Genomic DNA, 13,951 nt, shown 5'->3' with positions numbered 1-13,951 from the left:
GCTGAGTGCACGTCACTTCAACGCCGTTTAAGAGGTCTTTCAACGACGAAGTCAAGTCCACTGTCGTGGTGCCGGGAGCCAGGCGCGTCACGAAGAGTGCACGTTGTCGCGGGGGTCGCACGACCGCCGCGAGAGTCGACTTTGAGCTGCGGCCGACATTAGGCCTAGCACGTCTTCGGCGCTGAAGCCGGAAGCCGTCGTCGTCTTCGGGGGCCTCAGCTGACTCTGGCGGAGGTGCCTCGTGTTTAGAGGCCGTTCGATTAGCACCTGGAAACTGCGAGGGCCTGGTCGACAAGGGAGGCGCCGCGCCTTTCTCTTGTCAGTCGCCGCATACTTTCGTGGGGCGGTTGGCACGCTTTGTTTGTCATCCAACTTCAGCACGGTCGAATAAAATTGTGTGCCGGCTAGACCCTGTGGGTCCACACGATTCACGCTCACCGCTGTGCGTAGAAGCTCCGAGTTTCGAGAAAGATGGAGCTGCAATGAGGCAAAGTCGGCTGCGGAGTTCACTTGTAGCTTGCGTAGCAGCTCGGTCGTTCGCTCAGTTTGTTGCCGGAGCGACGTGTTGTCGGCTCGCAATTCACCGACCTCGGCCGTAAGGCTGTCAATCTTCAAACACAACTGTTGTATCATCGACGCAAATTCGCCGTTCGGCAATACGGGTGCAGCTTCGTCGCCGGTGTTGGGTCGCGCCACTTCGAAGCTGGCGGTACGTTTGGTGTCCATCGAGGCGGCGTCTCGTTCCGATGCTCGTTCGCACGCTTTGCACACATATGCACTCACGCCGGTTGTCATCAACTCATCGTAGGCGTTGCCGACGACGTTAACGCATTTGCAGTGGAAGTGCATGTTGCATTTGCAGCACTCGATATATTGTTGGCGGCCGACAATCGACTCGGAGCATTTTCCGCACACACACTCCGGCGGCGCCATCTTGATGGCTTGCACTACCTTGCGCTCAGGCTCGCGTGTAAAAAGGATTTGGGACGTCCTTGTGCTTTTACTTTTCATATTTCCGCGAATTATCCCTTAGGGTTCGTTTTGTTTGTTTTGTAATCGCGCGTGGCCGATTCCGGTTTCTTATCTGGCGTTTCAACCAGAGCGCCCGTTTGCTCTTTTTGTCGTACGTCCCGTCGGGCAATGTTGTTTGATATTAAAAGTGTGCCACCTTGTCGCTAACTTGATTTTTTGTTTCTTCGACAATGTTCTTAATCTTATTTCCATGGTGTAAGGTCCACTTATGAGATTAGCGGCCAGGCGCCCGGGCTGCGCGTGGGAACCCGCCGCCCTGTCTGACGATGTAGCACTGCCAACACTGCAGAGCAGTCGACTCCAATTCGTCACGGCGCGCACGGGAGACGGATCGTCTGGCCCACCGCATACCACAGGGCTAATCCCCCATTGAGAAAACAGACGACGCGGCCGGATTCCAGGAACCACCGTCAGCGTGGTGGCTCAGTGGCTAAGGCGTTGCGCTGCTGAGCACGAGGTCGCGGGTTCGATTCCCGGCCGCGGCGGCCGCTTTTCTGATGGAGGCGAAAAGCAAAAACGCCCGTGTGTACGAGATTTCGGCGCACGATAAGATCCCCAGGTGGTCAAAATTAATCCGGAGCCCTCCACTACGGCGCGCCTCATCGTATGCGTTGCGTCGGCGCGTTAAACCCTATAAATCAATCAATCAATTCGGCCGCCGTCTCCAAGAACTTCAACACCATCGCCCAGCCAGCCTCCTGCCAAATCAACCGGAGCCCGGGCGATTGGGTTCCTGATCGACACTGGACTTCGGGGAAACGATCTTTACTCATGGATTTGAAATTAATAACTTTCCGATAGTAATGCATGCATAGCAAACACCGCGCAACTCACTTTATCGACGTTCATTTGTGCACATCACACTGCGGACTGCTTCTTCGACGTTTGTGTTTCATGCTAGCCTTTGTAGAGCAGTAGCTCGCTAGCTCGCTGCATTCAGAAAAGCTTTGCGTCGTTCTTGGCTTCGTAGCAATATTCTGTTTCCTCCGTATGCTGCACATCGCAGCGCGAAAAAAATAAATTTTTGTACCCTGGACCACGCTCTTTTGTCTCCCTTCGTAACATTGAAATTTTTTGTTGCGTGTGATAAAATCAGTTTTATTGTTCTTTTTTCGCTTCCCGTTTTTGCGAGGATTGCAAAGGGTGGAAGCAGAAAGACACATGGTGCAACATATATATCTCTTCGCGTTTTGATCCTTCGCGTTGCTGCAGCGTTTTTAGATGTTCTCAAGTGTGTACCCACGCATCGAAACGACAATACTATTGGGCTATCTCTTTCAGCGTTCTGTGCATTCCAGAGATATCAATGGATTCATTAAGCGTAGTCTGAACGACGCGTACTTGGTTTCTTTCAGTTTTTTTTTTTTATTATCGATAGGCCCGCAGCAGTCCGTGGCTACGCAGATACCGTATGTGTGGTATTTACAACTTTTTCTATAAGAAAAGAAGCAATAGAGACTTAAAAATCCGTCAACACGACGGCGCAGCGCTTGTGCCAGGGCACGCAGAAGCCGTTGTCGTTCGCGGCCGAAGTCTACGGTAATTTCTTCGAAAAGTAAAACCCCATTGAAGGCAAGTGATATACACAATGACTGGACTATTTTTCGCTAGCTACTACGAAAAAAACGCACTTAATCAGCGCGCCGACACTAAAAGCTCGAGCGAGCGTTTGCACGCCAAGAGCTGGCCAATACGCCGCATGCGCGGCGGCTGGATGACCTTCGTGCGGCGGTGGCGCCTGTAGTGGCGCGCGCGGTCCCTATATAAAACGAGCGCCGAAGTTTCGTGACCAGTAAAACATTGAAGGACTGTGGTATTAGCAAGACTCGGACATTGTTGTAGTGAGCACTGATTATAGTGAAGTATTGGATATAAGGAAGAAAATTTGAAATTTTGTTTGTTTTGGAGAATTTCTATGGCAGTTCCGCTGTTTACAGCGAAACCAAAAGCACGAAATCCGAAGTAGCAGCACCTAATTAACAAGTTTAAGCTTAAAAAGTAACTAAACCTAGCAACTACACTAAAGTGCAGTGTAAAAACCTCTGCAAAACCTCTCCAAAAACAGCTTTCAAATGCAATATTTTAATGTTTAAATGATGCAACGCTGTTGGAAGCATACTGCTAGCTCCTGTTTGCGAGCTAATGACGATGATGATGAAAATGCTCTGCCAGTGGCACCTGTTAGCCTATCAAAAAGTGTGTTAGGTGGTAAGTGCAATAGGACAGCACTGAAAGCATCTGTCCGCCATCATTCCTTGCAAGCCTTGCAAGGATATATGAGCGTAACGTGAAATCGAAATGAACCACAGGGTTCACTGGCTGTGAGTGGAGTTTTGGTATATGCGAATCGTTGTCTAACATCAGCTTGCATCATTGTGCGTTCGTCTGTTTCAAAAGTCAAATACGTCTGCGCAGAGTGGGAAGCTTTGAAGGACGAGGTTGAGATGACAACAGTGTCCTAGTTGTGTAAATAACAACTTCCGGGGGCACTTCATTACGTTAAAGAAACGATGTGAGTAAAAGTGGTTTGGTACTGTGCTTTGTCGTGGAATGCAAGGGGCTCTCTTCTAGTAAGACGAGCGAGTAGCCACGTCGATCGGTGAGCGGAGGGAAGTTGAGAAGAAATGCGGTGTGTGTTCCCCCTTGCAGCCGCGCGGTTGGTGCCTTGGAGCTGGTGCGCAAGAACAGCCGTCTCTCCTACCTGGATCAGCTGCTGGGCGCCATCGTGGCACTGGTTAACCGGAGTGAGTACGGGGGGCCATTACCAGGGGCTTTAAGGGTAGACTGGTCTTAAACTGCATCTTTCAATTTTCAAGTAAACTTTGTGAAACTTGTCCGTGTTGCTGCTTTTTTCCCACTGATTCCAAATATTCCATTAATATTTTCAGTTGGTGAATTAGTTCCCTAGATAGTGATAACTAATCATTTTTAGTGGAACAATAGACAAGACAGTGTTGGTCATTAAGCTGTTATCTTTATATTTTCCAATACTATGAACCGTGGTGAATGCAATAATCGAAGCAGTTCTTTGATGCGTCGCTTGGAACGAATTTTACACCTCAGTAAACTACGGTGTTTGAAATGGGCACTGAAAATAGTTCCTTGCCACTGGTGCCACCACAGTGTAATGAGCTGTAAAATTAGTTTCAAGCGATAGCGCGCACATGCTACTGACAGTGAGGGAAGAGAACAAAAAACAAAAGCATTAAAAAAAAAAGATGGCGCATTGGATTGATGGCACTGGTGCCTCTGCGGTTTGGATGAGCTTAATGAGCTACCTGGTTGCCGGTAGATGACAATTAACATTAAGCCAATGACCGGTATATAGGTCGAGGTGTGACTTAGCGGTGGCAAATATCGTCCTCTATTCCAACTTATACGGTGATTTCTTCGTTATCCCCCACTGAGTGCAGGGGGAAAGCAGGAGGCGCGGCGGCAGCTGGACATGCTGCTCCAGGTGCCGCTGTCGGCCGCAGAGGAGGCGCAGCTCACGGGCTTCTTCTGCGAGCTGGCCGACCCCTCGTGGCTGTGCCAGGTGGCGCTGCACTTCCTGCAGTGCGGCCGCCCGCACGCCGCCCTGCCGCTCACCACCACCATCCGCGAGATCTTCAGGGAGGGCAGCAGGGCACAGCTGCAGCGGGTGAGGGCCGAGATGGATCGCCGAACCAATGAAACGTCATCTCCCATATTCCCCCTCACTCACTTTCTTCTTTGTCGCCTTCAACGCCTGCGTTTCTGTGCCATGTTCCTCTTTTCTGTCTCGGTCTGCTTCTTGTCCTGCTGCCACCGGCTTTTGTCAAGCTGCCGCCATTCCCGCATCTTCATCTCTGTGCGCTGGCCGGTCATCCCGTGGCACCCTACTAGCAGTTGCTGAAGAGAATAGGAGTGTCCCAAGTGAACCAGTAGATGTCGCTGGTGGAGCTGTTTGTCAGACACCTTCTTGCTGGGTGGTTTGGGGAATTTTGTGAGCGGAGTGAAGTATATTTCAAAAGGGTGCTTGCTTTTGAGCGCTCCACGGCTGTAATACAGAGGACGGGCACCTGCCGGTTGCACCCTAACCTGTTTTCCTGACTACCCTGCCCAGTCGTACCCGGAGGAGGTGCGCAAGCAGGCGGCGGCCACCCTGGAGCTGATGCAGAGCTTCCTGCGGCTCGTGCCACTGCCACCGTCGCAGCAGCGGGGGGCACGCAACCGGAGGGACACCTCTGGTGAGTGGGCAGAGGGTAGGGTAGGGTAGGGTAGGGTAGGTAGGGGTAGGGGGAGAGAGAGAGAGAGAGAGAGAGAGAGAGAGAGAGAGAGAGAGAGAGAGAGAGAGAGAGAGAGAGAGAGAGAGAGAGAGAGAGAGAGAGAGAGAGAGAGAGAGAGAGAGAGATCTGGTGAGGGGTTTGGCGTAGGAGGGGCGGGAGCCCCGCCCATTCCCCTCAGCCATCAGCCAGGAGTCCTTGGTTCCTGGCGGTGGCTTCAGCCATCCGGACTTCTTGTAGCTGGATGTCAGCTTCCAAGCTGAGCAAGGCTGCCTCCCACTGCTCGGGTGTGTTTATGATGAGTGTTCTTTGATCAGTGTTATGTATTTTGGAGCAGGACCAGACGGAGTATTCTAGGGAGAAAAGGGGCTTTGCGATCATGTGCCATTGTGGGAATTGCGGTAAGGGCACACATTTGTGTCTGCTATGTGATCGGCTTTGTTTTTAATATTTTGCAAGTCCGAAGAAGCGGAGCAAGAGTGCGGTAAGAAGTGTTTGTTTAATAAGTGGGCAGGAAATGAAAACGCTGTAACATTGAGAGGATGAAATGATCACATTTTGTTCTTTTTTCGTGGTTTTTCAACGTAATAAAACTTATTTTCAATTAAAAAAAATTCAATTCAAAAGGGGATAGGCCAGGGTTCGACTGAGGTCTGCCTGGTCAGGTCGTATGTTCATAATAAAGTTGCAGTCACTGACCAAGTCAAATCAACAATTGTGACGTTTCGGATCCCATATTGGATCCTTGACCACAATGAGGTGAGGGTATGTGAACATTGTTGATATGCCGACTTGGCCACTACAAAAACTTTTGCAGTACTCCACGGAAACACGTTCTAATTGTTTCACCATTATTTTAAAAGTAGATTGTCAGGAAGGTTCGTCAGTTTGTGTGCGCGTAAATAAACCATTTCTTTCGTTTAGCCTCCACTTGAGACCATTTTACAATGTTGCACACTCAAGAAAGAGAGGACACTTCTGTTTTTCTCGGTGTGCAGCAGCCTTAAATTAACACTTGTGGAGAGTGCATATCTGGAGCACGGTGAATAAGTGTGAATGCCCGGAAGAATGCTTTGGAGCTAGCCGTATAAGATAAGGCAGTCAGGATATAGTCTAGGGCCTAGGTAGCACCAGTACTACAAGATGGCAGTGCTCTGTAAAAAAACGGTGTATATATATATGGCAAAACATGTGCGTTGCAGCCAACCCCACCAAAGCTGTTCGTGTGTGGTTAGCTTAAGTTGACTGTGGACCATGCTGATCTTAGAGACCATTCCGATTGTTTGTTGAAATTTTTCAAATGGGTTTTAAATGGGTTTTAAATGGGGCACTATTAAAGTTAAAAATTATTTATTCACGTAGTCCCGCTGCAAAAAGGAAGATAATGGGCGTTTTATTTTCTCGCTGCTACTGGGTGGTGCTGCTGGGTGCTTCTTGCTGCTTCTGCCTTTGTCAGAAACACTTTTTGCTGCATTTTTGTTGCACCTAATGTATTTTTGCATGCACTAAAAGGTTTCGAGGTATAGAAATTACGAAGCTAATACAAATCTGTACTCTTCCCATAGTCTCCACGATGGCATTGTGTTGGCACTAATGCCAGACTCCTCTCTAGTATATCTAATACCCCTGACACACGGGCGCCTAAAAGGCCTTTGCAGAGAAGGACTGCTACCGAAACGGCGTTTGCCTCGATGACACACGACAAAGGAAAATCTCCTTCACCGCAGCGGGCATTTTCCGTAAGGGGTGTTCGCCTATCTCCTTTCCCGAACGGGAAGGAGCAGCTAGCGGCGCAGCCTCGTAAGCAGGCACTTGCAAATCATAAGCTTCTCAGAACTTAGTGCGATCAAATGCGATTTCATAATACTTTCATAATTTTTTAAAACTGCAATGAAATTAAATTGCACTAAATAAGCCCAATCGTAATGTATTTTTGTAAACATCTGCCCACTGTTGCCAGATTAGGCACAAAACAGACTAAAAAAGCACTCCATCGTTGCTGTTTAATAGAAATATGTGAAATTACCCATTTATTTTTCTAAACAACAATAAAACGCATTGTTTCTCTCTAAAATAACGAAGAAGAGCTCTTAGCCGCACTTTATTTTTGTTATTGTGCATGCTTTTTCCACAGAACTGCTTGCGCCACTTTAATGGTGTGTCAATTACGGGAACTACGTAAAGGAGATCGGGGGTTGTTGTGTGTCAGGAGCGCCACTCCTTTTCACAAAATGTCTTTTGACGTGGCAAAAGGGGTTTAGTTTAAAGGAGGTCTAGCGTTGCCGTGTGTCACAGGTATAAGAAACTCTAGGGAAACAGGCTCCTTTTATTTCTTGTTTTGTTTGTTAGTCATTTAGTCGGAGCAGAGTTTGACCTAAGCAGACCGATGTTTTGGGTGGTCGGGAAGAGAGTGCACCCCTAGTTAGGTGTCCAATGGGAGCACCATAGTGGTTTTTCTACTGACGTAAAAGGAAAAAAAATACTAATCATAAGTGACCATCTTTTGAGTCATGATTCACACTCGCCCGAATGGTTGAAAAAAAAAAAAAAAAAAGAAAGAAACAACTAAGGAATTGTGGTTGTCACGTAATTACCTTCGTAAGTGCAGCTCCTCATGAGTGCAAGGTTCGCGCAAATGAAAGCAGAGACATTGGGGTGGAGGAGGAATTTCGCATCAATAGAATCACACTTGCCGTGGACCCAATGGGTGTGGGTGCGTGTGTGCCTTTCCTTGGCAGGCGTGCCCGTGCGCTCCCTGGGGACGGTGTCGGCGCGCGTGCCGCACAGGGGCACCACCCCGAGGCTGGTGTCGCGGGTGTCTGCGGTGCGTGCCACCCTGGAAGCCTCCGAGGCCTCCAGCAGGCCTGCACTGCTTCCCCGCCCCACTGACAGGTATGCGTGTGCGTGCATGCGTGTGCGTGCGTGTGGGCCTGCAGTGGACCATTTTTGCCACGTTAAATCATCTGTATGACTTTAAGATTTTAAGCTCCTTTTTCACGAGAAGGTGCAGAAGAATCGAGGAAGAAAGGCATTGTGCAAATCTTTATCATGAAAAAGGCAGTGCTAAAGTTGCACGTATCAAAAGACAGGATACTGCCCCAGCAGTAAGTTCCACTTCTGTAACCACTGCACTGCCTTTCGTGGGGTGTACCCGTTCTTCTTTGACGTCCACTTTTCTCCTGTTTGAAAACTTTCAATGTGGTAGCTGCAGTGGGCTCAGTCTGGGGCGAACTGCAGCAGTTATCTCCAAGTCAATGTACTAAAGCCTCGTTGCAAGAGACACTACTCCAAGAGACACTTGGTTATAAGAGACATTCTAATGAAGTATGGTTGGTTGATTTTGCTATGTTCGCCATGTTAGCAACATTGCATACAAGATACTTTGGTTACAAGAGACATGTTTCTAGGGTCCCTTGAGTGTCTCTTCTAACGAGGTTTTATTGTACAGAGGAAGTTCAAGCACCCGCAGTGGCTTAGCCTTGCATGGCTTGGAAAAATGATGGTTGGGGCCGATTAGGTGCACCCCGTTCAACGTTTACTGTAGACCAGTTGAGCCATCCGTCAATCCTTTCACCGTCAGATTTCTTCAGAGGTTATGTCATACCCCCCTTGTCTTTTTTCTTCTGAATTTTTTTAAGGGCCATTTTTGAATTTGAACGAGGAGGGAACAGTCTAGTGGTGTACGTCAGTGACACCGAAACGGCTAATGAATGTAGTTTCAGGAGCCAGTTTTTATGCATAAATAACATGTAATGCCTCCTGTGCCATTATCTCCTGCTGTACATGCCGTCATGCATAAAAAAGGGCTGTAAGTAGATAATAAACTCAGAAGTGAGAAGTAAAAGTGCACTCTTTTTGTCACATTTCATTGGAATTTTTTTTTTGACACATGAAGTGCATTTCATTGATGACAGTGAAATTGAGCAATGTAAAAATAAGGGAAACACACGAGTGAGCTGGTATCTATTTTCCAACATGTCTTCAATTATGTCTTCACTGTTATTATTTTTCAGTTGCATACAATTCGACCTTTTTCTGCAAGGAAGTTGTCCAGGAGCGCGATGAGCGTTGGCCCATTTCTTGTCACCTCCGCTTTGTTTGCACAAGCAAGTTGAGGACTTGCAGGTTGAGGACTTTTACTTTCGCTAACTTTCAGGCAAACACCAGCTGACCAGCACGGCAGCAGGAAGTCTTCCTCGAGTGTACGCCGTCACAGCCTCCACTTTGAGTGAGTGTTGCAGACGTAGCAGCGACTTTCTACTTAGCGGCAGTGTGTTTGTTTCTAGCATTTTATATAGTTTAGATGCTTGTCTTACTACAGTGTATGCCATGAGCCACAACCCTTCCTAGACTCATCGTGCCAGTTAAGGTTTTTTAGTCCTTGCCTGCGACAGCGTGCTTGTGGATCAAAAAACTTTTAGATAAAAAGAGTGCCCTCACGATGTCTGACTAGGTTAACGGTTGACGCGGCTTGAATTATTTCATCTCAAGGCATATATTTATTTTCTTTGTTTTCTTCAAAAGGACCCGACAGCGCCAATAAAGGTGGCAGCTAGATGCATTCAGTTGCTGCAATAGGTAGTCGACAGTACTTCAGCCAGGTGTGAGCCTTGTGTGTCCACTGTGCATTCATGGATACCTTTCAAAGATAACCCTTACTCTGCCAATGACGCTGCGACCACACTGTTTGCGATTAGTGGCCCTCTTCATTCTGCGCCAAGTTGCAGCCATTGCATTCACTCTTCCTAATGGCATTGTAAGTAAAGCAAGGGTACTCTTCTAGTCAAGGGACTTCTTTGTCTTATGACCAAGATGCACACTAGATTGCACCACCGTCCCGTACGATGCTCTGAGGAATCGAAGTGGCGGTGGGGAGTAGTGCATTCTCAGTTTTGTTGTTTACTTTGAGGATAAGCCAGTCTCTTGTTTAACTTGTGTGCTTTGGAGTATTCGGAAATGAGGGCCTTCGTTTGTCCCTTGACAGCCAGGAATTTTAGTGTGTCTCCTGATACTGAATGTGCGGTTTGTGTTTGCACAATTGAATGTGGATCCCTCTTGGTGCGTTCTTGGTTGCGAAGCCCATCTCCTCACTGATCCTGATTAGCTGGCGGCCAAGAAACACAACACAGCAACCAGTCAGTGGCTGCCCTCTCAAGAGAGGCACCCTTGCAGCCATGGCTTTAGTTGCTGCCCAAACAGTACAAGTAAAGTTGTGCAAGGGTATAGCACCGCCACTCACCTGCTAGCTGTTCTCAAAAAGGACCCTGAAACACTTTCTCGCATTATCACAGGTGGACTCTGGCAACATAGCAAGGCACGCAGCGGGGTAAAACCAGGCGGTAGGGAGGATTTAGGTGGGGTGGCATCTGGTAGCTGGTGGATACAAAGTGAAAACTGATGGGACTTAACCATTTCCAAGTGAATGGAGGAAGCATGTAGTGAGAGGAAAGAGAGGTACGTTTAATTCCATGATTGCTTATACTAAGTGTGGGCTGAAAATTCTCCCTAAGATCTTTCACCTCATTGAGGCCGCCATCTGTGATTTCTTGAAGAAGTGTTTCTAAGTCCTTTTAGAGAACAGCTGGCAGGTGCTCCATTCTGGCAGAAGCTTACTCGTACTGCTTCGGCACCAAATTATGGCTGCAGAGGTGTCTCTTGAAAGAGCAGCCACTGATTCCTGTGTGATGCTTCTTGATCTTTGTGGTGGTTCTCATTCGTGCCTGAAGTAGTGTTAGGTTAGGTATTCACAAATGTTTTCACCAGGCCAGGTTTGCAGCGAACATCTAAGGCAACCGGTTTGTCTGGATGGTCATAGGAACATTGCAAGCGTGCATTTCCCTTCATTCGCCCATTTGCTCGGTTTGCTGGCTTTGTATTACACCTTATTTTTTGTCCACGGTTCTGTCTTTGTGCCTTACCTTTACCCTTTTTTTCTTCACTCCCCCCCACCTTGTTTCTTTACATGCCATATTTACAGGATTGTAATGTAGGTCGACCCCTCAATAATTGTCTCTAAAAAAAAACAAAGAAAAAACGTGAGTGCCGCATAAAACAATCGTATCACAAGGAGAAGCTCTTCCATCAGCTACCAATACCCCCATACGCCGGCTCTTCCATCAATGATCGATGCTCCCACAAGAGCCATGTGGTCGTAATGCGCGCAGTAAGTAGATGTTAAAAAAGAAAAGCTTTTGTATAAGCACACTGAATAACTATGTGCTGTGGGTTGAGCTGGAAACTTTATTCGCAATTATGAGAACACATTCTCTGCGAGATGACAACCATCGAAGCAACCGGCAGCGGCACTGCCATGCGATACCAAAACAGACAGGGTAGCTGACGGAAGCGGCCGTGTGCGATTTCCTTTTATTTGTGAGTTTGTACTCACATTCAAGAAGCGTTTTGTTTGTAACGTAGCCACAATCACATCACATGTTCAGTACACTTCCGAACGCAATGGTGGGAGGTTAGTCGCTCTGAGTACGGTGAACAGAGGGCACAGATCGCGAACGCCAGCTTTCAAAGTCGGCATCACCTTTATTGACGCCAGAATGCATGCAATGGAAAATTAATATGCTACGCTTCGGTCATAACCATGGAAATGAAGGTGCAAAGCTGTCCCCACCTTGTAACACCCCTGAATTCTTGTTTCTCTTGTCGTTTCTAGTTGTTCACAGTTCAATTTCGATTCTAAGTCGGGCTCCCAAAATTGGATTGCCAAATTTGAAAGAAAAGGGTCGACCTAAAATCGTGTAAATACGGTATATTGTTTTAATCCTTTGTCTCCGTGCGTAAGGTAGCCAATTGTGCGCTTCCCTTATTAGCCTGTCTTTCCTGTACTGTCGACTCCTTACTTCCTTCGAATCATTGAACCATCTCGACTTGTTCTATTTTTTTATTTTCCTGCTTGTTCGAGGGGTGGCTGCAGTCAATTGCTTGTCTCCAAGACTGGAATCCGGAGTGCAATGTGCTTGTGCCACTTACAGGAGGGAGGCGGAGGCGCTGTCCATACTCCAGACTCCACCGGTCCAGCGCTGGCAAGGTCCAGTGGCAGAGGCCAGTTCCGCGGGCCCCGCATCCTCCCACACGCCAGCTTCCATCCTGAAGCGGCGCACCAAAGAACTGCCCCCACTGGCCTCCACGCCCACTTCGGTGGCGGATGAGGGAGCCTGGCCGCTGACGCCCCTGGCGGCCGACGACGTTTACCCCTTACCAGGTACTTACTTGATTGGTCCTGGTTGGCTTTGGGCTTCCATGGTAACGCAAAGTAGGCTCTGGTCAAAGTAACACCACCCCAGAAATTTTGGTGCTTTTGGTGTGTGGTGCCAACGCCATAGCCAAGGCAGTGCGCAAAATTGTGCAGCGGTGAAACTGTTGCGCACTGTCCGGCACCGAATGCTCTCTGCTTACACGGACTGTTGCAGACAGTTTTATGCTGGTATCTGTGAAAGCATCGTACAGTTTACAAGCTGACTTCAAAAATTGCACTGTGTCCTGGGGTCCTGTTTACGGATTGCTTGCAACTTGCGACCAGTGCAGCTTTCATGAAAGCGCCAATAAGCTCTAGAAAAGCTGAAGTTTTCCATTACTGGGTTGCATCTGTGTTGATGGGGATATTCATGGCGCTTGAACATGAGCTTCATACTGCTAACGATACCTTTTGATTTACTTCTATTTTTTTATTCCTTTTCCCTTGCACTCTTCTAGTGGATTCTTCCACCGTGCGGAAGCTCAGATTTGCAGTCTCGGACACATCGCTGTCAGAGACCGGGTGAGTAAATTTCGTGCAAAAGCAGTTTGTTCAAAAACGGTTCAACGCTGTTTTTGTTGCATTAGCGTTCTATGCTTGGTGGACAGGCAGCCTGCTGCTTTCATAGCAAATTTTTGCCACACATTTTCTGTGACCTTTGTGAGTGTGAAGAAAGAGCTCTGTAACTTCCACTTTTGAAACCTGCCCCAGTTTGCTGCTGATAATTCGCGTTTCTTTAGCCAGCTCCTGTAACTTATGCATTCAGCGACTCTCCTAGCTTTGCACTGCCCAACAGTGCCCTGTTTCTCTCTTTTATATTTTCTGATGAGCAACACAGGAAGCAAAAAGAATAAACAGTGCAAAAAACGATGAAACGCAATAAAGTAAGAACTAACAGACACAATGCTGTGTCTGTTATTTCTTTTTTTGTTGCGTTTCGTCGTTCTTGCACTGTTTATCCTTGTTAAAACGTACTAACTTCCCCAATTGTCTGCGTTAACTGGAGGCAAACCTTTTTTCCTCCGTCATCTCGTTTGATAATCTTGGCCAAAGGCTAGTACCATCCACTGCATAATGGGGACTTCTGTTTCTCAGTTCATTTGTGTGTGTAATGTACAAAGAGGAAAATTGGGAAGGGGCAGGTTATTGGAGGGAACTAATGTGCTTACTGTCACAATGCCATCATGGCAGCTTGTTGATTGTTTGTTGCAAGCTTTATTGCAGCGTGGTGCAAATTTTTGCACTTATACTTTTTTTTGTTCCCCTGCAGCCTCGACCTTGACACGAGTGCCCGTAGCGCGGGTAAGTGTCGAAACCAGCTTAGCTTTCTTTTTCTTGCATCGCTCCACTTTTTTGGGTTGCTTACATGTGTGAGCGTGGAGGAGTGTGATCTCAACAGGCATGCTCTGCTTAGCACCATTCGTAA

General features: G+C 47.7%; 1 protein-coding gene across 5 annotated transcripts in view; it reads left to right on the top strand.

Moving 5' to 3' along the window:
- Positions 1 to 13,951, top strand: part of LOC144166570 (uncharacterized) — a 105,965-nt gene that overhangs the window by 60,675 nt on the left and 31,339 nt on the right. For all 5 annotated transcript variants that reach the window (XM_077696067.1, XM_077696068.1, XM_077696065.1 and 2 more), the window contains exons 22-29: positions 3,682 to 3,776; positions 4,446 to 4,672; positions 5,117 to 5,240; positions 8,015 to 8,168; positions 9,433 to 9,504; positions 12,263 to 12,492; positions 12,984 to 13,047; positions 13,796 to 13,827. In XM_077696067.1, coding sequence (XP_077552193.1) covers positions 3,682 to 3,776; positions 4,446 to 4,672; positions 5,117 to 5,240; positions 8,015 to 8,168; positions 9,433 to 9,504; positions 12,263 to 12,492; positions 12,984 to 13,047; positions 13,796 to 13,827 — 998 coding nt within the window. The remainder of the gene's footprint in view (positions 1 to 3,681; positions 3,777 to 4,445; positions 4,673 to 5,116; positions 5,241 to 8,014; positions 8,169 to 9,432; positions 9,505 to 12,262; positions 12,493 to 12,983; positions 13,048 to 13,795; positions 13,828 to 13,951) is intronic.

This window comes from Haemaphysalis longicornis, unplaced genomic scaffold, assembly GCF_048455015.1.
Source record: "Haemaphysalis longicornis isolate Haplotype H1 unplaced genomic scaffold, Haemaphysalis longicornis Haplotype H1 scaffold_18, whole genome shotgun sequence".
Classification (NCBI taxonomy): domain Eukaryota; kingdom Metazoa; phylum Arthropoda; class Arachnida; order Ixodida; family Ixodidae; genus Haemaphysalis; species Haemaphysalis longicornis.
This window is presented reverse-complemented; position numbering and strand designations above follow the sequence as displayed.